Source organism: Salmo salar, chromosome 04 (assembly GCF_965601325.2).
Source record: "Salmo salar chromosome 04, fSalSal1, whole genome shotgun sequence".
Classification (NCBI taxonomy): Eukaryota; Metazoa; Chordata; class Actinopteri; order Salmoniformes; family Salmonidae; genus Salmo; species Salmo salar.
Window position 1 is genome coordinate 71,105,003 of NC_138294.1, and position 23,234 is coordinate 71,128,236.

General features: G+C 41.6%; 1 protein-coding gene across 1 annotated transcript in view; it reads left to right on the forward strand.

Annotated features, from left to right (window-relative positions):
• The first annotated feature begins 731 nt into the window (after nt 1–731).
• The window catches only part of LOC106603663 (opioid-binding protein/cell adhesion molecule), a 378,443-nt gene continuing 355,940 nt past the window's right edge, over nt 732–23,234 (forward strand). The window contains exon 1 of the mRNA XM_014197611.2: nt 732–1,028. Coding sequence (XP_014053086.1) covers nt 968–1,028 — 61 coding nt within the window. The 5' untranslated portion in view covers nt 732–967. The remainder of the gene's footprint in view (nt 1,029–23,234) is intronic.

The following is a 23,234-nucleotide window of genomic DNA, read 5'->3' on the forward strand; positions in this document are numbered from 1 at the left end:
TTTTGGACGGCACAGATTTTGGACCTGGGCTAGTAAAAATTGCAGCTTGCCAGTGCTTAAAATCCTCAGGTTCAATCCCTGTCCATACTACACTGTAATTGGATAGCTTGAAATGAAACATGATCAAAATCAAATACATTTTCTGTAGTGTATGCTTATGACCATGTTCTTCAATTGCAATAAACAGAGATTCTCAGAATATAATGAAAAGGGATAGAATTATCAATTTGGGGTCTAACAGGGACTTTCACTCACACAACATTGAATGGCTAATTTCGAATACCCAGTTAAATTAAAGGCAGATGAGACCTGTAAATGTATTAATAGGCTACACAATGTAATTGGTTACACAAACTGGTCAGTCTGGGCAAGGAATGCTGACCCAGTTTTAACAATGTTACATTGTTTTACAGCATCAATTCATAACAACAAGATGTACACATGTCGTCTAGTAAAATTAAAGATACTTTAATAGAAAATGACTCACCCAGTAAAATACTACTTGAGTAAAATTCTGAAAGTATTTGGTTTTAAATATACTTAAGTATCAAAAGTAAATGTAATTGCTAAAATATACTTAAGTATCAAAAGTATAAATCTTTTCACATTCCTTAGATTAAGCAAACCAGACGGCACTGACAGTCAAAAGCCTCGGCCAATTGAGAGAGAGAGAGCAGAGACAGACCACCCCTCTCCCTCGGCTTGGTCCCTGTGTATGTGTGAGTGAGAATACTGAATGAGGACTCGGTCGCTGCATGCTGCCACAATTTGCAGTGGATTTAAATAACCTTCAGCACAGAGAACACCAGAGTCGAAGGAAAAACTCCAAAATTGTAGATTTACGAAGGAGAGCAAAACATCACTGTCTTGTCTGTGTTCCTGTTTGAAAAAAACACTACTATAATACAAGAAGACGGCGAAGAAGAAGCACAAGTGTTCAACGGTGTCAACAGATTAAATTGGAAGAATGTATAATTCTATGTGTTTTCTCATCCTGTCGTGGGTGTTCGCTCTGCTCGTGTTCCCAGGTAAGACTACTCTCCCTCTCTTTTTCTTTCTCACCATCTACCGCTCTCTGGCTCTTGTATTGGTACTAATGTTGCAAAGTGATAAACCGTAGCAACAGAGTTCTACGGGGGAGCTACATTTGACAATCACACACTCTGCCTTACTCTCCTCTCTCTCTCTCCCAAGAATTGGTCTGTTGTAAAATATTCAGATGAAACACTGTGGAGGAAAGTGGTCCAGGCATTGTTGATTCTACTAAAAAGCTTTGGTGTTAGCTCAAGGAGATCCTTGCTCAATTTTGTGTCCTCCCAAGCTACCACAGCGTTCCCAAAACTTGCTTCCATTGGGTTTTGATGTAGACAGAAACTAACGTAAAGAAAAGCTTGCATTGGCAACAGCATACAGTGCAGAATACCAGTTTTGTCCCGTTTTGATCCTAGCCATAGAAATTAATATTGATCATTCTGGGGCCATGTCTAAGGAGAAGCCTATATTCTCCAGGGTAACGGCACCACTTTTTTCACGACATGACTTCAAGGTCTGGATAATTTGTGTCGGTCGCAGCTAGACGTGCAGCGTTTGTGAGTGACTTTGACATGTTAATGAACAGAGAGGTGTGTGTGTCTTTCATAATTGATGTGCAGGGAAAGAGAGTCTATGATTACAATTGGAAAGGGCTTGAGGCACATTTCTATTTGAATTGATATACTTCTGGTATTGAATATATTACTGGAGTAAAATTCTACATTTCTGAAAATTGTGTAGGTCATATTTTTCAGGATTAGCCGAATGTAATAGTACATTATCAAAACTATCCTCATATACCACATTGTACCTACTTCCTCAGGCAAGCACACACGCACGCACGCACTCACACACACATACATACACACTTCTAAAAGTCATGCGCAAACTGAAACAGTTACATTGCAGGGGTGTGTCCGAGCTTGCACTGGATGAAGACGCAGCGTAGCCAGGACAGTTAGCAATGCAGATGGCATGTGGTGGCCCGACTCACCAAGAGCTTTGGGGTCAATAGCAATCCGCCATAACTAACAGACTCCATCTGTTCCACTGTGACATCATAGGGCCTATAGTAGGGGCACCGCCCGCCACTGGGGCAATGACATCAGGAGAACACTGCTGTCTAGGCAGTGCAGTCAATCAATGTGGGTATGGTGTTGTACAATATTGAAGGGTCCTTTTTGATACTCTTCTAGCTAAATGGGTGGATTATTCATATGCCACTGCAACTATAGCTATTGATTTTGGATGTTGAATGATACACTAAGGCATGGACCTTAAGACTCCTCCATGGACCCTAAGACTCCTCCATGGACCCTAAGACTCCTCCATGGACCCCTAAGACTCCTCCATGGACCCCTAAGACTACTCCATGGACTGTAAGACTTCTCCATGGACCCTATGACTCCTCCATGGACCCTATGACTCCTCCATGGACCCTCAAACTCCTCCATGGACCCCAAGACTCCTCCATGAACCCCAAGACTCCTACAGAAATAGCAGGATATTTTATACTCCTGGCTAACAACAAGCTACTGACATAATCTTATGGAAAATCTACAGTGTCCCTGTCTTTCAAATGCCGGCACACCTAGCCATAGCCCCTCATGTATTATAGAAATTATATATTTTAATGTCAATACACTGTGATTAACATGAATTCAACTTCTCAACTAGGACCCTTTTTTGAACGAGATGTAGTCAAAAATGTGTATGGTACTTTGGTAGAAACACTGAATAAGATAAATCTGTGGCTCTGTCCCTACAGTACCATTACTATTGTACTCTCTCCGTCACGGCCCAGAGCAGGTTACATCCTTGTCAAAGTTCCTCAAATCAACCAGCTTCATAAACAGTACAAGCGCAACGGCCATTTGCAGATGTATGAATGACTCTGTCTGCTAAGGTCGATGTGGCATCCATTTTGTCTTTTTGCACTCAATCGATAGTATTGTGTACTGTATATAATTTGACATAGATTTCTATTGCTTCTCTGTGTCTACTTGTTTTATACTACATCTCAGCCGAAATACACTGAAATGTAGTCTATACTCCCTCAATGTATGAAACTGACCCTAGTTAGACATTTTAGAAGTTCTCCATGTACCTTTTCCCCACTCCCCATCCTGCTGATAATGTTGATAATGTTGATGTTGGTTGCATTGGGTATTGCCTGGAAGACCTTAGTGGGAAACACCGGTCACTTCCCTCAAGATGAGAATGATTGAAGAAAATGGATGTGATTTCCTGTAGAATCCAGGACCTGTCATATCGAGTAACTTTGATTAGACACAAGAGACTACATTATCTAAATTAGGGCTGGAGAATCTGACCAAAATATCATATTACAGTATTTTTCTCATTTCTGACAGTATAACGGTATTAGATGGTATTTTATGTTTCTGAATAGAAAAAGTTCTAAATATACATTATGGGTAGTGCATAACCCTAGGATGGCAACAAATGAATTGTAAGTGGTTTTAATGGGCTTTTTCAATTCTAGTGGTCATCCAAACTTTAACCAAAAACAATAGGAGTGCAAACCTGACAATTAAGTAGTATAGCATTTCATAGGAATCGAAGTATATTTTGTAGCCTCAAACTCTGGTACTTCCCAATGGTTGACATTTGCATAGTTATTGTTTCAATTCCAGAATTCACTTGTATTCCTTAATTTCCAGCATTTTCATAAATGTGTTCATTTCCTGCACTCATTTGTTATAATTTACATACAGTGTCACAATTTTTTAGCCTTTTGTTTTATTACTTGTTGTGCTAGCAGCAGATAAAGTGGAGAATCCTCCACAATCTAGCAGTGCTCAGCTGTAGGCAGTCTCTTACCACTGGTAAAAATGGATGATTGACGTTTTGTTGATTCATTACTCAATTGTTGCATATAACAATTCAAACATTAAAAGAACTTTATAGAAGGTATGTTAAAACCTGTTGGGGCTAGGGGCAGTATTTGCATGGCCGGATAAAAAACGTCTCCTGCCCAGTAACTAGAATATGCATATAATTAGTAGATTTGGATAGAAAACACTCTAACGTTTCTAAAACTGTTTGAATGGTGTCTGTGAGTATAACAGAACTCATATGGCAGGCCAAAACCTGATAAGATTCCATGCAGGAAGTGGAAATCTGATTTGTGGAATCACCTTCAACACTTTGCCTATGAAACACACCGTGAGTTAGGATTCATTTAGCACTTCCTAAGGCTTCCACTAGATGTCAACAGTCTTTACAAAGTGGTTTGAGTCTTCTCCGGTAGAAACTGACCGAACGAGAGGCCTGGAAAGTTGGTCATAGGTGGAGGGCCATTACTACTATGATGCGGGCGCCCGTGGGTACCCTCTCGTTCCAAAACGTTTACTAAGACAATGCAATCGTCCACCTTAAATATTATTGAAGCTCTGATTGAAAAAGGCCCTAAAGATTTATGTTATACAACGTTTGACATGTTTGAACGAACGTAAATATATATTTTTTGCACATTCGTGACGACAAGTCCCGCGCGTCTCGTACACTACGAGTAGCCTTCGGAACGCGCTAACAAGAAGGAGCTATTGGGACATAAATTATTAACTTTTTCGAACAAAACTACATTTGTTGTGGACCTGGGAATTCCTGGAAGTGCCTTCTGATGAAGATAATCAAAGGTAAGGGAATATTTACAATAGTATATTTGATTTTAGATGGTTCCAAGATGGCGCTTACCTGTATCGCCTAGCCTATTTTTCTGAGCATAGCACCTCGTTTATTGCAAAGTGTGATTTCCCAGTAAAGTTATTTTTAAATCTGGCAATGCGGTTGCATTCACGAGATGTTAACCTCTATGGGCTAGGTGGGACGCAAGCGTCCCACCCGTGGTGCACTCCATCAACAGCAGGTGCATTTCAAGAGCGGCAAATTTGAATCCAAATAAATGTCAAAATTCAAATTTTGAAAGATAAACATCTCCTTAATCTAACCACGTTTTACGATTTCAAAAAGGTTTTACGGCGAAAGCATAAATTTAGAGTATGTTAGGACAGTACATTTACAAGAGTTGTGTGTAATGTTGTGCCAATTCAAAGACAGGCGTCACCAAAACCATAAAATCAGCTAAAATTATGCACTAACCTTTTACAATCTCCAACAGATGACACTCCTAGGACATTGTGTTAGACAATACATGCATTTTTAGTTCTATCAAGTTCATATTTATATCCAAAAACAGCGTTTTACTGTGGCGTTGATGTTCAGGAAATCGTTTCCCTCCAATAACCGGCATTCAAGTCAGCACCACAAATTAAATAATTAAAATTAGAAAACATTGGTAAAATATTATATTGTCATTTAAGGAATTATAGATTTACATCTCTTGAACGCAATCAACTTGCCAGATTTAAAAATAACCTTACTGGGAAATCACACTTTGCAATAATCTGAGCACTGCGCCCAGAAAAATACGCGTTGCGATACAGACTAGCCGCCATGTTGGGGAGATCTAAAATCGAAAATACTATGTAAATAATCCATTACCTTTGATTCTCTTCATCAGATGTCACTTCCAGGTATCACAGGTCCATAACGAATGTAGTTTTGTTCAAAAAAGCTCATCATTTATGTCCAAAAATCTCCGTCTTGTTAGCACATGATCTAAGCCCGCCGGACTTCACTTCATGAACGAGGGGAAAAAAGATATTTACGTTCGTTCAAACATGTCAAACGTTGTATAGCATAAATCATTAGGGCCTTTTTTAACCAGAACATGAATAATATTCAAGGTGGACGAATGCATTCTCTTTTATAACGTATTGGAACGAGGGTACCCAACATGAACTCGCGCGCCAGGTGTCTAATGGGCCATCATCGTTCCATGGCTCTTGTTCGGTCAGATCTCCCTCCAGAAGACTCAAAACACTTTGTAAAGGCTGGTGACATCTAGTGGAAGCAATAGGAAGTGCCAAAATATTCCTCAGCCCCTGTGTTTTTCAATGGCATAGGTTTAAAGGTAATACAACACATCAGGTATCCACTTCCTGTCAGAAAATGTCTCAGGGTTTTGCCTGCCAAATGAGTTCTGTTATACTCACAGACACCATTCAAACAGTTTTAGAAACTTTAGGGTGTTTTCTATCCATATATAATAAGTATATGCATATTCTAGTTACTGGGTAGGATTAGTAACCAGATTAAATCGGGTACATTTTTTTATCCAGCCGTGCAAATACTGCCCCCTAGCCCTAACAGGTTAATCTATAATTCTTTGAATGACAATATTAGATTTGACCAATGTTTTCGAATAGTAATTTTGTAAATTGTAGCGCTGATTCACCGGAAGCATTTGAGGGAAAATATTTTCCAAACATCACGCGCTGATGTAAAATGCTGTTTTTATATATAAATATAAACTTTATCAAACAAAAGAATGCATGTATTGTGTAACATGATGTCCTAGGAGTGTCATCTGATGAAGATTGTCAAAGGTTAGAGCATAATTTTTGCTGGTTTTCTGCTTTTGGTGACGCCTGTCTTTGCATTGAAAATAGCTGTGTGTAATGTTTTGTCAATGTACTGTCCTAACATAATCTAACTTTATGCTTTTGCCGTAAAGCCTCATTGAAATGGGACAACGTGGTTGGATTAAGGAGGTGTTTATCTTTCAAATGGTCTAAAATAGTTGGTTGTTTGAGAAATGTAAATTATTAGATTTTTGCTATCTTGTCAAGCAATCCCGTTACCGGGATTAGAACGGGAAGGGGTCCCATATTAAAATCCACACCGGTGTGTAGATCAATACCGGTGTATATAGTAATATACATTATACCGCCCAGCCTTAAGTAAATTACTACAGACTATAAGGTGCCATGCAATGCATTCGTAAGTGTTTCACAAACCACCTGTCTATATGGTCCTTGCATGAAGCTTTCATAATATGTATGAGTGGGAAGATTAATATGATCCCATTAAAGCTCGGGGTTCTCTTGTTAATTTTCATACAGTAATGCTATAGACTTGCCGGCTGATTTACAAAGCGTTCTTATCAATTGTGCACACTTGATGCAATTCATTATCTTCGACAGCTCTGTGCGACTGGAGCACAATGTTTTGTTCTCTCAGCTATTTGTAAGATAATGAGCCTTGAAATAACAGCGTCTCAAATGTACAAACACATCTAGTGAAGACTTTCAAAAGGGCACGTGTGGAATTCTCCGGTGCGCATTAACTCAGAAATGTGTCTGACTGATTATTTTGAGCACACTAAGAGATATGTTTATCGTATTCATCCTTACCTCAATTACAGAGTGATGTGTAGAGCCCAACAGTGGAAGCATCATTATTCCCATAAAACCTAGCAGGCAAACACGGAAATGATTCCAATCGTTTTTTCAACATGTATAAGGTCTGTGTTTCATGTTGTCACGGCTGTCTGAAGAATGGGACCAAAGCGCAGCGTGTATATCGTTCCACATTTTATTCTAACTGTGAAACTATGCAAGACATACAAATAAACTAATGAACAAAACAACAAACCGTGACGAAGAGGTGCAACATACACTTACTGAAAATAATCTCCCACAAACCCAGGTGGGAAAAACAACCACTTAAATATGATCCCCAATTAGAGACAACGATGACCAGCTGCCGCTAATTGGGGATCATCCCCCCCAAAAAAACATAGAAATACAACAACTAGAACCCCACATAGAAATACATAAACTAGACAAAACCCCCAACATAGGAAAAAGAAACTAGAACCAACATAGACATAAATACACTAGACAAAACCCTCTGTCACGCCCTGACCTACTCTACCATAGAATAATTAATGCTTTCTATGGTCAGGACGTGACAGGACCCCCCCAAAGGTGCGGATTCCAAATGCACAACCCCAAACAACAACAAAAAAACAGGGAGGGTTAGGGTGGGTGTCTAATGTCGGTGGCGGCTCTGGTGCAGGACGAAGAACCTTCACATCCCACGGATCCTCCTGCATCGGAGGCGGTTCTGGTGCGGGACGAAGAACCCTCACATCCTGCTTATCCGCCAGCATAGGAGGCGGCTTCGTTTTGGAGCGTAGCCCACGCTCCGCTAGCTGATCCCTCCGCTTTCGTGTCACCGGACTGTGGATCATCGCTGGAGGCTCTGGACTGCGGACCACCGCCGGAGACTCCGGACTGCGGGACCGCCGCCGGAGACTCCGGACTGCGGGATCTCCGCCGGAGACTCCGGACTGCGGGACCTCCGCTTTGAGACTCCGGACTGGGGGACGTCGCTGGAGACTCCGGACTGGGGAACGTCTCAGAAGGCTCCGGACTGTGGGCCGTCTCAGGAGGCTCCGGACTGTAGGCCGTCGCCAGAAGCTCCGGACTGGGAACTGTCGCCGTAAGCTCCGGACTGGGAACTGTCGCCGGAAGCTCCGGACAGGGAACTGTCGCCGGAAGCTCTGGACTGGATATGCGCACTGGAGGCCTGATGCGTGGGGCTGGCACAGGTGGCGCCAGACTGGTAACACGCACCTCAGGGCGAGTGCGGGGAGCAGGAACAGGACACACTGGACTGGAGAGACTCACTGAACGCCTAGTGCGTGGAGCCGGGACAGGTGGCCCCAGACTGGTGACACGCACTTCAGGGCGAGTGCGAGGAGCAGTAACAGGGCGTACTGGGCTGTGGAGGCGCACTGGAAGTCTGGAGCGTAGGGCTGGCACAATCCGTCCTGGCTGGATGCTCACTTTAGCCCGGCAAATGCGGGGCGCTGGCACAGGACGCACTGGGCTGTGAATGCGCACTGGAGACACCGTACGTATTACCGCAAAACACGGTGCCTGACAGGTCACACGCTCCCCACGGTGAGTACGGAGAGTTGGCACAGGACTTACTGGGCTGTGAATGCGCACTGGAGACATGGTGCGTATATCCGGCCTCATTTGTACCGGAACTTTAACACACTTTTTGGGATGAGTACGGGGAGCTGACTCAGGTGGCATCTGACGGCTAACATGCTCCTCAGGGAAAATGCCGTGCATACTACACCAAACCAACAGCTCTCTCTCATCACCCCCTCCACTATCTCACAGTACACCTCGCTCAGTCTCTCCCAATATTCCTCTTCGCTCTCAGACTCACCCCTCGCTTCGTCGACCAACCCGTGTGCCCCCCCCAAAACATTTCTTGGGGCTGCCTCTCGTGCTTCCGTCGTTGCCGTGCTATTTCCTCGTATCGTCGCCGCTCTGCTCTAGCTGCTTTAATCTCCTCCTTTGGACGGCGATACTCCCTGGCCTGCCTCCAGGGTCCTTTCCCGTCCAGGATTTCCCCCCATGTCCATTTGTCCTGACCATGCTGCTTGGTCCTTTGGTGGTGGGAGATTCTGTCACGGCTGTCTGAAGAATGGGACCAAAGCGCAGCGTGTGTATCGTTTCACATTTTATTATAACTGTGAAACTATGCAAGACATACAAATAAACTAATGAACAAAACAACAAACCGTGACAAAGAGGTGCAACATACACTTACTCAAAATAATCTCCCACAAACCCAGGTGGGAAAAACAACCACCATATGATCCCCAATTAGAGACAACGATGACCAGCTCCCTCTAATTGGAGATCATCCCAAAAAACAACAACATAGAAATAAACAACTAGAACCCAACATAGAAATACATAAACTAGACAAAACCCCCAACATAGAAAAAAGAAACTAGAACCAACATAGACATAAATACCCTAGACAAAACCCTCTGTCATGCCCTGACCTACTCTACCATAGAAAAATAAAAGCTTTCTATGGTCAGGACGTGACACATATATGCTTTCCCTGGTGTAACGTTTTGATAACCATGCAAATCTCTCTTGGACAAGGTGACTTTTAATCAATATATTAATCTATATTTACCTTTAGATTTGAACATGTGAATTAGCATGAAAGTTGACATCATGCAAGGCTACAAATCCCTGAAAGCTCCTGCTGATCCAAAACAAAGAATACTGCTCAAAAAAATAAAGGGAACACTAAAATTACACATCCTAGATCTGAATGAATGAAATAATCTTATTAAATACTTTTTTCTTTACATAGTTGAATGTGCTGACAACAAAATCACACAAAAATAATCAATGGAAATCCAATTTATCAACCCATGGAGGTCTGGATTTGGAGTCACACTCAAAATTAAAGTGGAAAACCACACTACAGGCTGATCCAACTTTGATGTAATGTCCTTAAAACAAGTCAAAATGAGGCTCAGTAGTGTGTGTGGCCTCCACGTGCCTGTATGACCTCCCTACAACGCCTGGGCATGCTCCTGATGAGGTGGCGGATGGTCTCCTGAGGGATCTCCTCCCAGACCTGGACTAAAGCATCCGCCAACTCCTGGACAGTCTGTGGTGCAACGGGGCGTTGGTGGATGGAGCGAGACATGACGTCCCAGATGTGCTCAATTGGATTCAGGTCTGGGGAACGGGCGGGCCAGTCCATAGCATCAATGCCTTCCTCTTGCAGGAAATGCTGACACACTCCAGCCACATGAGGTCTAGCATTGTCTTGCATTAGGAGGAACCCAGGGTCAACCGCACCAGCATATGGTCTCCCAAGGGGTCTGAGGATCTCATCTCGGTACCTAATGGCAGTCAGGCTACCTCTGGCGAGCACATGGAGGGCTGTGCGGCCCCCCAAAGAAATGACACCCCACACCATGACTGACCCACCGCCAAACTGGTCATGCTGGAGGATGTTGCAGGCAGCAGAACGTTCTCCATGGCGTCTCCAGACTCTGTCACGTCTGTCACATGTGCTCAGTGTGAACCTGCTTTCATCTGTGAAGAGCACAGGGCGCCAGTGGCAAGTTTGCCAATCTTGGTGTTCTCTGGCAAATGCCAAACGTCCTGCACGGTGTTGGGCTGTAAGCACAACCCCCACCTGTGGACGTCGGGCCCTCATACCACCCTCATGGAGTCTGTTTCTGACCGTTTGAGCAGACACATGCACATTTGTGGCCTGCTGGAGGTCATTTTGCATGGCTCTGGCAGTGCTCCTCCTGCTCCTCCTTGCACAAAGGTGGAGGTAGCGGTCCTGCTGCTGGGTTGTTGCCCTCCTACGGCCTCCTCCACGTCTCCTGATGTACTGGCCTGTCTCCTGGTAGCGCCTCCATGCTCTGGACACTACGCTGACAGACACAGCAAACCTTCTATCCACAGCTCGCATTGATGTGCCATCCTGGATGAGCTGCACTACCTGAGCCACTTGTGTGGGTTGTAGACTCCGTCTCATGCTACCACTAGAGTGAAAGCACCACCAACATTCAAAAGTGACCAAAACATCAGCCAGGAAGCATAGGAACTGAGAAGTGGTCTGTGGTCCCCACCTGCAGAACCACTCCTTTATTGGGGGTGTCTTGCTAATTGCCTATAATTTCCACCTGTTGTCTATTCCATTTGCACAACAGCATGTGAAATGTATTGTCAATCAGTGTTGCTTCCTAAGTGGACAGTTTGATTTCACAGAAGTGTGATTGACTTGGAGTTAAATTGAGTTGTTTAAGTGTTCCCTTTATTTTTTTGAGCAGTGTATATATTGAACATTTTCATTTACTGTTTCAATTATTTTTTTTTAATAATAATTGTTGGCTTATATTATGCATTTGGTCTTGTCTTGTATAGAATACTATCCTAAATCTTTGCCAAGAAAATAGCTAGCTGTCTACCTAGATGATATTAGCAATATACCCTTATTTTACCAGATCCATTTCTCCTTCAGCCTTTTATAAATAACATATAAACATCTGACTTGAAGTAAAGATACAATTATTTATTAATTTATTCATGCCACAAACCTGGGACATCAAAGAACACCATATGAACTATTACTATGATCCAAGAGTGCACAGATTATTTTGCTTTTCCATTTTAGGAATTAGAACAGCTCAAATAACAAAAAATATAAAACAGCATATTGTGATTTTCGGTGGGTGAGTTACAAATGGAGAAACAACTGGATGTTTTAGGTAGGTTTAATATAAAATACTAGGTAAACTCCAGCAGATTGAGAAACACACTTAACCTGTTGGGTCTAGGGGGCAGCATTTGCACGTCTGGATAAAAAAAATGTACCCGATTTAATCTGGTTACTAATCCTACCCAGTAACTAGAATATGCATATACTTATTATATATGGATAGAAAACACTCTAAAGTTTCCAAAACTGTTTGAATGGTGTCTGTGAGTATAACAGAACTCATTTGGCAGGCAAAACCCTGAGACATTTTCTGACAGGAAGTGGATACCTGATGTGTTGTATTGACTTTAAACCTATCCCATTGAAAAACACAGGGGTTTAGGAATATTTTGGCACTTCCTATTGCTTCCACTAGATGTCACCAGCCTTTACAAAGTGTTTTGAGTCTTCTGGAGGGAGATCTGACCGAACAAGAGCCATGGAACGGTGATGTCCCATTAGACACCTGGCGCGCTACTTCATGTTGGGTACCCTCGTTCCAATACGTTATAAAAGGCTATGCATTCGTCCACCTTGAATATTATTCATGTTCTGGTTAAAAAAGGCCCTAATGATTTATGCTATACAACGTTTGACATGTTTGAACGAACGGAAATATATTTTTTCCCCTCGTTCATGACGAGAAGTCCGGCTGGCTTACATCATGTGCTAACGAGACGGAGATTTTTGGACATAAATGATGAGCTTTTTTGAACAAAACTACATTCGTTATGGACCTGTGATACCTGGAAGTGACATCTGATGAAGAGAATCAAAGGTAATGGATTATTTACATAGTATTTTCGATTTTAGATCTCCCCAACATGACGTCTAGTCTGTATCGCAACGCGTATTTTTCTGGGCACAGTGCTCAGATTATTGCAAAGTGTGATTTCCCAGTAAGGTTATTTTTAAATCTGGCAAGTTGATTGCGTTCAAAAGATGTAAATCTATAATTCTTTAAATGACAATATAATATTTTACCAATGTTTTCTAATTTTAATTATTTAATTTGTGACGCTGACTTGACTGCCGGTTATTGGAGGGAAACGATTTCCTCAACATCAATGCCATAGTAAAACGCTGTTTTTGTATATAAATATGAACTTGATAGAACTAAAAATGCATGCATTGTCTAACATAATGTCCTAGGAGTGTCATCTGATGGAGATTGTAAAAGGTTAGTGTATCATTTTAGCTGGTTTTATGGTTTTGGTGACCCTGTCTTTGACTTGACAAAACATTACACACAACTCTTGTAAATGTACTGTCCTAACATACTCTAAATTTATGCTTTCGCCGTAAAACCTTTTTGAAATCGTAAAACGTGGTTAGATTAAGGAGATGTTTATCTTTCAAATGGTGTAACATAGTTGTATTTTTGAAAAATTTGAATTTTGACATTTATTTGGATTCAAATTTGCCGCTCTTGAAATGCACCTGCTGTTGATGGAGTGCACCACAGGTGGCACGCTAGCGTCCCACCTAGCCCCAAGAGGTTAACAGACTCAAAACAAGGAAGCCATGCCTAAATGCAGCTACATCAACACCCTTCTTGTCTATTAAACAGATCTATGTTTCTGCTGTCTATTGTGAGCAGCACATTTACCATACATTGTCTGAACCTCAGAAAAAGCAGGAGGATGACAGAGTTACACTGGGGGAAAAAGGTAAAAACTACACCATAACACTTTTAAATGTGTTACTGGGTCTAGATGTGTCACGGCTGTCGTAGGAGAGAGAGGACCAAGGCGCAGCGGGTTGCGTGCTCATCATTATTATTTATTAAAATGTGAACACGGAAAAACAATAAACAAAGAAACGACAGGAACAGTTTTACATGCTATAATAACAAGCAGTGCAAAATCAACTACCCACAAATCCCCAGGTGAAAACACGCAACTAATATATGACTCCCAATCAGGAACAACGACGAACAGCTGTTCCTGATCGGGAGCCACACAGACCACACAGAAATAAACAAACTAGAAAACCAACCTAGAATACGAAACCCAGAACATACACCAAAACCCCGTAATACATAAATAAAACACCCCTCTACAATACTCATAACCCCCGAACCACATAAAACAAATACCCTCTGCCACGTCCTGACCAACCTACAAATACAAATAACCCCTATACTGGTCAGGACGTAACAAGATGTTATCAAATCAGGAGAAGAACAAGTGAAAGAAGCAGAATAGGGAAAATAAACAAGGTAGGGTGGGTTGATAGAGATGATGGATAAACATAAAATGTGGTGCTGGTGTGCTTCTGCACCCCTTTTAAGGTCAGTCATTGTCACAAATGTCATGTCCAGTCATTCTCGGGGTCACAGCGGGGTCGCATACTCGGGGGTCACATTCCATCTCAGTTGCAGCATTCAAATCGTGGTCATCGTGTATCTGGGAATCACAACAATTAAAACGATGAGTGATCGCAGAATTTCCAAAAATTGAGCCATAAACAATACAACTTAAGCATTGAGGACAGCATTTTGTTGACAACATGGTGGTTTACACAAAGTCTACTGTGTGTGAATGATGGAAGAATCTTACCCCAGCTGTACAGTAGGTCCAATAGAGAGTGTGCGGTCACCTAAAGATGAACATCAACCAGTACTGGGATCATTGGAAATGTGGGATATTTGCTCTCAAATTGTTCCTTGAACATCTTGGAGTCTGCGTCTATAAAGGTAAAGTACAAAATGGAGGAAGTTATCAATCTGTGGCTTAGAATGAATTCAAAGTTGACACAAATGATAAATTAAGCAATACAATGCAAAACACTACTGCACATGTGAAAGACTGTAACACACAGGCCAGTACAATACCCTACACAGCAAGAGGAACCTAAAGGCGCATACAGTACCAACCAATAGTACTCACTTGACAGACAGGTGTGGTACCAGTGCTGCCTTGGCTGCAGTGTTCTGGTCAGCAGCTGCTCCAATAGCAGCCGCCACCTTGGCATCAGTCAACAAGATCAACTTGAACTTAAGAGTGGAGCATGCGTTATATATTATTACCCCCAATTGGGTGGCAAGTAGCCTAGTGGTTAGAGCATTGGGCCAGTAACGGGAAGGTTGCTTGATTGAATCCCGAGCTGACAAGATAAAAATGTGTTGTTCTGCCCCTGAGCAAGGCAGTTAACTCACTGTTCACCGAAGATGTGGATGTCGACTAAGGCAGACCCCTGCACTTCTCTGATTTAGAGGGGCTGGGTTGAATGCAGAAGACACATTTCAGTTGAGTACATTCATTTGGACAACAGACTAGGTATCGCCCCTTTCCCTGAACACAGTAATTCTACCACAAAACGTGTGCATACCAATTCATTTAAAACCAACCGTAGCAGGTAGGACTAAATAAGGTTACAAAACCTTGCCTACTAGCTATTCTAATGGTTTGCTGTCCAGAGGGTAGCAACAAACAGATCAATGTCTTCCCGCAGTGAAGTAAGCACACTGTTTGTTCAAGAGGATGCTAATCAGTCCATCTCTGAAACATATCAAAAAGCCAAACCAAAATAATACAGCTACCTAGGGTACCTACAAGTCAAGTAGTACTTGAAGTAGGCTACTGTTAGCAGTTGATGTTATTCTTCAATAACACAGACCCCAAAGCAAATCAGGGAGAGAAAATATATTTATTCAAAGAGAACAAATCATAGTTGTTATGCTGGAAAGTAGATGGCAGATGTTCATTCTTCCCTGTCCTCAATGGTTTATCCCCTGAACAAAGAGACAGAATGTAGTTTATATCCCAACCCTAGCTTGTGGTTGACCAATTAGAATTCCTTACAGTAAAATTGGGAACATGGCCAAATAACAAGTATCCCGTTTCAGGCTCAATGTATAGACAATTTGGACCAATGAGAACTTGCCACATGTAGCTATGAACCGCCCGTGTCCCTGACCCATTTATCTTCAGTTCCCCATTACAGAAAAACAACTAATTCCATTGATCATGAATTCCCTCTAGACCTTTAGTCCTCTGCGTTGTGTATTTATCATCAAATATTCTTACACTCCCCTTAGACCATTTAAAAAGAAATATACTTCAAATGTATTTTTAGAAAACAGAATAGAAAACATAAAAAAATAGACAGTATGAAAAACATTAGCTGTAAGCATTAAATCATTCACATCAAACACCTTGCATTTTGTCGTGGAAATACTAATCAATAATGAGGAGAGACAAGGTCAATCACCAGTCAGGATATTACTTTATTCAAAACTTATTAATAACATTGATTAATTATAGCAGTAATGAAGCTGGTCGACGAACCACCCCAAGATGATAAAGTATATCCTCCTGAATGTTCATGACAAACAATAGATGTATGGAATGGATCACAAGGTTAGGATTCATATGAAAGATACTAATAATTCACAGCAGACAGTATCTGCTGTAAAGACTGTTCTCATTGTGGAGAAAAACATACCCAAGCCATCTCTCCCTAGTACCTTCCAGCACACAAACACCAACTCATGCTATGGAATGCGGTCTTTAGGTTTTTATCACCAAAGGCATCGTAAATCCACTGTCAGCATTAACCTGTCTGGGATAGGGGGCAGTATTTTCACGGCCGGATAAAAAATGTACCCGATTTAAACTGGTTACTATTCTTGCCCAGAAACCGAGAATATGCATATAATTAGTAGATTTGGATAGAAAACACTCTAAAGTTTCTAAAACTGTTTGAATGGTGTCTGTGAGTATAACAGAACTCATATGGCAGGCCAAAACCTGAGAAGATTCCATACAGGAAGTGCCCTGTCTGACAATTTGTTGTCCTTCTGTTGCATCTCTATCAAAAATACAGCATCTGTGCTGTAACGTGACATTTTCTAAGGCTTCCATTGGCTCTCTAAAGCCGCCAGAAAGTGGAATGGGGTGTCTGCTGTCTCTGGGCAAAGTACAGCAGCAGAGTTTGTAAGTGGTCAGCCTGGGGACAGTGAGACTGAGATGCGCGTTCACGAGACTTCTCCATTTTTTTCTTTCAGCCTTTGAATGAATACAACGTTGCCCGGTTGGAATATTATCGCTATTTACGAGAGAAATTGCATATAAATTTATTTTAAACAGCGTTTGACATGTTTCTAAGTACGGTAATGGAAAATGTTGAATTTTTTGGTCATGAAATGCGCTCGCGCGTCACCCTTCGGATAGTGACCTGAACGCACGAACAAAACGGAGGTATTTGGATATAACTATGGATTATTTGGAACCAAAACAACATTTGTTGTTGAAGTAAAAGTCCTGGGAGTGCATTCTGATGAAGAACAGCAAAGGTAATCCAATTTTTCTAATAGTAATTCTGAGTTTAGTGAGCCCCAAACTTGGTGGGTGTCAAAATAGCTAGCCTGTGATGGCCGAGCTATGTACTCAGAATATTGCAAAATGTGCTTTCGGCGAAAAGCTATTTTAAAATCTGACATAGTGTTTGCATAAAGGAGATCTGTATCTATAATTCTTAAAATAATTGTTATGTATTTTGTGAGCGTTTATCATGAGTAATTTAGTAAATTCACCGGAAGTTTTTGGTGGGTATGCTAGTTCTGAACATCACATGCTAATGTAAAAAGCTGGTTTTTGATATAAATATGAACTTGATTGAACAAAACATGCATGTATTGTATAACATAATGTCCTAGGAGTATCATCTGATGAAGATCATCAAAGGTTAGTGCTGCATTTAGCTGTGGTTTTGGTTTTTGTGACATATATGCTTGCTTTGAAAATGGCTGTGTGATTATTTTTGCCAGGGTACTCTCCTGACATAATCTAATGTTTTGCTTTCACTGTAAAGCCTTTTTGAAATCGGACAATGTGGTTAGATTAACGAGAGTCTTGTCTTTAAAATGGTGTAAAATAGTCATATGTTTGAGAAATTGAAGTTATAGCATTTTTGAGGTATTTGTATTTCACGCCATGCGATTCCACTGGCTGTTGACTACCTAGCCCAAAGAGGTTAAGCCCCCAGAGGCCCAACTCAGAAGACCACACACAGATGAGAGTGTTCTAAAAACCATATTCTACTCCATAAAACAACCATTTGATGCAATAACAGTATGTTAACATAATCTTGTAATTTCGCACTCACATTCCCCCATTTTGAGAATTCTCTCAACTTAAAAGAAAATTACAAAATTTAAAACAAATAAGGCATCAAACAACTTTTAACTCAAACAGATAGGAAAAAAAATACTTCCTTGCACTAGTATACTACCATTGTAAATTACCATCCATCCGTTGGTTCATTGAGCCTTTAAACAGACGTTCCGCTAGCGGAACGCCTCACCAATATCCAATGGTAGAGCGTGGCGCGAAATACAAATGCCTTAAAAATGCTATAACTTCAATTTCTCAAACATATGACTATTTTACACCATTTTAAAGACAAGACTCTCGTTAACGTAAAATTAACCTTCATTGGGAATATAAACATAAAAATATCGTTAAGAAATGATCAGCAATCTAAATCAGAGTTTTTTCATCAGTATGAAACAAAACATAATGTTGATACTGAGCATACTCCCCTTGGTCAGCATAGTGGAAATAACAATTTCCATCCCAGAAACTAAAATTACATTTACATTTACATTTAAGTCATTTAGCAGACGCTCTTATCCAGAGCGACTTACAAATTGGTGCATTCACCTTATGATATCCAGTGGAACAACCACTTTACAATAGTGCATCTAAATCTTTTAAGGGGGGGGGGGGGGGGGGGGGGGTTAGAAGGATTACTTTATCCTATCCTAGGTATTCCTTAAAGAGGTGGGGTTTCAGGTGTCTCCGGAAGGTGGTGATTGACTCCGCTGTCCTGGCATCGTGAGGGAGCTTGTTCCACCATTGGGGTGCCAGAGCAGCGAACAGTTTTGACTGGGCTGAGCGGGAACTGTGCTTCCTCAGAGGTAGGGGGGCCAGCAGGCCAGAGGTGGATGAACGCAGTGCCCTTGTTTGGGTGTAGGGCCTGATCAGAGCCTGAAGGTATGGAGGTGCCGTTCCCTTCACAGCTCCGTAGGCAATCACCATGGTCTTGTAGCGGATGCGAGCTTCAACTGGAAGCCAGTGGAGAGAGCGGAGGAGCGGGGTGACGTGAGAGAACTTGGGAAGGTTTAACACCAGACGGGCTGCAGCGTTCTGGATGAGTTGTAGGGGTTTAATGGCACAGGCAGGGAGCCCAGCCAACAGCGAGTTGCAGTAATCCAGACGGGAGATGACAAGTGCCTGGATTAGGACCTGCGCTGCTTCCTGTGTGAGGCAGGGTCGTACTCTGCGAATGTTGTAGAGCATGAACCTACAGGATCGGGTCACCGCCTTGATGTTAGTGGAGAACGACAGGGTGTTGTCCAGGATCACGCCAAGGTTCTTAGCACTCTGGGAGGAGGACACAAGGGAGTTGTCAACCGTGATGGCGAGATCATGGAACGGGCAGTCCTTCCCCGGGAGGAAGAGCAGCTCCGTCTTGCCGAGGTTCAGCTTGAGGTGGTGATCCGTCATCCACACTGATATGTCTGACAGACATGCAGAGATGCGATTCGCCGCCTGGTTATCAGAAGGGGGAAAGGAGAAGATTAATTGTGTGTCGTCTGCATAGCAATGATAGGACAGACCATGTGAGGATATGACAGAGCCAAGTGACTTGGTGTATAGCGAGAATAGGAGAGGGCCTAGAACAGAGCCCTGGGGGACACCAGTGGTGAGAGCGCATGGTGCGGAGACAGATTCTCGCCACGCCACCTGGTAGGAGCGATCTGTCAGGTAGGAAGCAATCCAAGCGTGGGCCGCGCCGGAGATGCCCAACTCGGAGAGGGTGGAGAGGAGGATCTGATGGTTCACAGTATCAAAGGCAGCAGATAGGTCTAGAAGGATGAGAGCAGAGGACAGAGAGTTAGCTTTAGCAGTGCGGAGAGCCTCCGTGACACAGAGAAGAGCAGTCTCAGTTGAATGCCCAGTCTTGAAACCTGACTGATTAGGATCAAGAAGGTCATTCTGAGAGAGATAGCAGGAGAGCTGGCCAAGGACGGCACGTTCAAGAGTTTTGGAGAGAAAAGAAAGAAGGGATACTGGTCTGTAGTTGTTGACATCGGAGGGATCGAGTGTAGGTTTTTTCAGAAGGGGTGCAACTCTCGCTCTCTTGAAGACGGAAGGGACGTAGCCAGCGGTCAAGGATGAGTTGATGAGCGAGGTGAGGTAGGGGAGAAGGTCTCCGGAAATGGTCTGGAGAAGAGAGGAGGGGATAGGGTCAAGTGGGCATATTAGAATTAGAATATCTTGTTGGACAAATCCAGGTAGAGAATCCCGGTTTAAGTCAAATATATTGTGTTGGTGCCTAATCAACATGACCCAGGACAAGCGTTATGATTCCACTATTTATAAGGCAACTCCTATAGTCTCTATGTGCCATTAGCACCATACCTGCTATAGTTCCTGAGTATTATCACTATCATCAAAAATGTACTTTGGTAATGGATATAAGTCAAATAGATTCGGATCAGTTTCATTCTCGGGATCAAAGTTCACCCTCTCCATTCACCAGGGCATGCTGAGAATAGTGTCAAAATCTTTAGTTCACACAACTTCTTTACCCATGTCACAATTAGTACAACAACAATCAAAACAATCAATACCTAAAACATGAATTGCTTCACTCATATAGTTATTAACATACTAAAAACTTACTCAAATCAATTAGTCAGTTGTTTCCAAACCATAATCAAAACCCAATTAAAAATGTGGAATGACATTCTTCAGTGATTCACATTGGTTCTATGACTCAAAGTTAAAACCCTCAACTTAACACACATCAACACTAGCAGAATGTACATTTATATTAACATACAGTATAATTGTCCATAATTCTAGAATCAACTTTTTAATCACGATTATAATTACAGATCAGTATCTCAATGCATTCTTCATCTAAATTACTATAAATTTAGCACCTCCTCAATCAACCTGATACAATAGACAATTTTAGACAAGTCAAAATCAATTTTGGCCACTTGTCTGCACCACTTCTACCGAGAGACCTGAGTCCGAGCCATCAACCAGTGTACAGCATCCAATCGAAGCTGTCAACTGTTTTTTCTCTCATGTCTTTTCTCTCAGGAGTGTGACAGGAGTCCACGTGTTGTGAGCACGGAGAGAGATCTGTTCCAAACTTCTCTCATGTTGCTGGTATGCTGGTTGGCAAATGGTCAAGATATAATGGGGTGGTAAAGGTGGTGGCAGCCCAGGTGAGAAACTGAAATAGGGACATTATCATGGGCCATCCACTTTCAACTATGAAGCTATCTGTAGAAGAACCAATGAAGAGAACACACTCCTTACTAGAAGGCAAAGTTTACATTGTAGTCTACCCTAACAATATTACTCTATATGTTTAATACCAACCTCTGCTTCACACTTCACAAACGTCTATTATTTTAAGATTAACATGTAATGCACCAAATGTATAAAATACATCAGCCAATTCTCAAAGAAAAGACACATTTCACAGGGAGCGAAAATAATTCACAATACAAGAGCCTCTTCCTGCCCACAACTTCAGTTCATCGCTGTTATAGTCAATCGCTGTTGTAGTCTTGTATTATCATGCAAAAATTGATACCCATGTTTAGTTATCAATTATGATCATGGTCACAGCACTATCATAATTGCCTATCCTCTATTATTAAAATGCATTCGATTTAGGTAACTATCCCTTCTGACTAGGCTACAGGTAATAAGACAAACACTTGCTGTTGTTGACAAGCATATATGCAATTCATATCCACAGTTGAATTACAATTAGAAACCCAGATTTTAGTCAAAACCATACACCAAATGCTATTGAAATGACAAAGAAATTCCACAAATAACCTAGTTACAATGGTCTGTAGTCTTAACATCTGGCACATAATAACGACACAATTCCCAGAAAATTGCCTTAAAGTTCCTCCAAGAGTTTCGCCACAGAGATTTTCACATGCGCAAAAGGGGATTTATTCGCAATCATAGCAGTCCATTAATGTAAAACCAGGTCTTGCGCCTTTTAATAATAACGGATTATCTTTTCTCATGTGACATATTTAAATTACTTTATTACATCACATTCGCTCCGTAATTAAAATGAGTTTGATGAAAAACCCTAAGTTAAGCTTTGTACGACGTTATATGTTACGTTGAGATGCCATCTTAACTGTATGGAAAAAAGGTTTATTCAATGAATATAGCAACTCCTCTCATACTGCCTTATGGGCAGTTTCATGCTGAATGTAGTACCCGGACGGAAAAAATCCCAAAGGCATTTTATAGTTACATCCTTAGGCTAAAAGGGGACACACTCCAATCAGTTTCTGAGACGATTGCCCAGACTTTGTAGACAGTTTTAATAATGTCTAAACCTCATCTTTATCAAATGAGCCATAAAAGGGACCAACTCAGAAAACGTCTTGGTGCACAAGTTAGTACATGAATATTAGTCCATTTATTATTTCATAAAATCTCTAGTAATCGATTACACACACATAAAATTCATCATATTTTCATATCTTCACAGAATCCATATAGAACGTTAGAAATTCTTAGGAACTCACATCAACCAATCCATTGGCTCAGCAAACATTCTCCCAGCAGAAAACAAAATGACATTTCCGGGACACTGCCCCGCCCTTCATGGTATCCTAGATGGTTCTCTATCCTCCCAGAAACCACGGCAAAGTCTAGCCTCCCAGAAACTATAGACTTGCTGCTACTATCTAAAATAACATCCCGCTCTCAATACCACCCCGTGATATTCTATGATGGGCAGTGATGTACGGAGCCCCAAGATAACGTTATATCAAAATGTATTATCTAAATTTCAATCATCTTATTTAGTAAATTTCTATATCTGATTATCCAAATTTAAGATGAACACTTATTTCTACCCTCACATACTCTCATATCACATTCACAGAAAACACAAACAAATGACACAGAGGGGAATGAGACAGACGAGGAAAACCGTTTAGCGCTGTTTTTAGATTTCAAACCTTGTCTATATGAACAGGGAAACCCATACCATTATCAAAATATTGCCTAATTAGTGGTCCCAAAACAAAACACTCACAATAACCTCTAACAATAGTAACCCAGGGCATACCTGTTTACCTCATTTATCAAAACATTTCATCAACACATTACACGTTATAATTTGAACTTCGCCAAGCCAGATGCCCTCGCAAG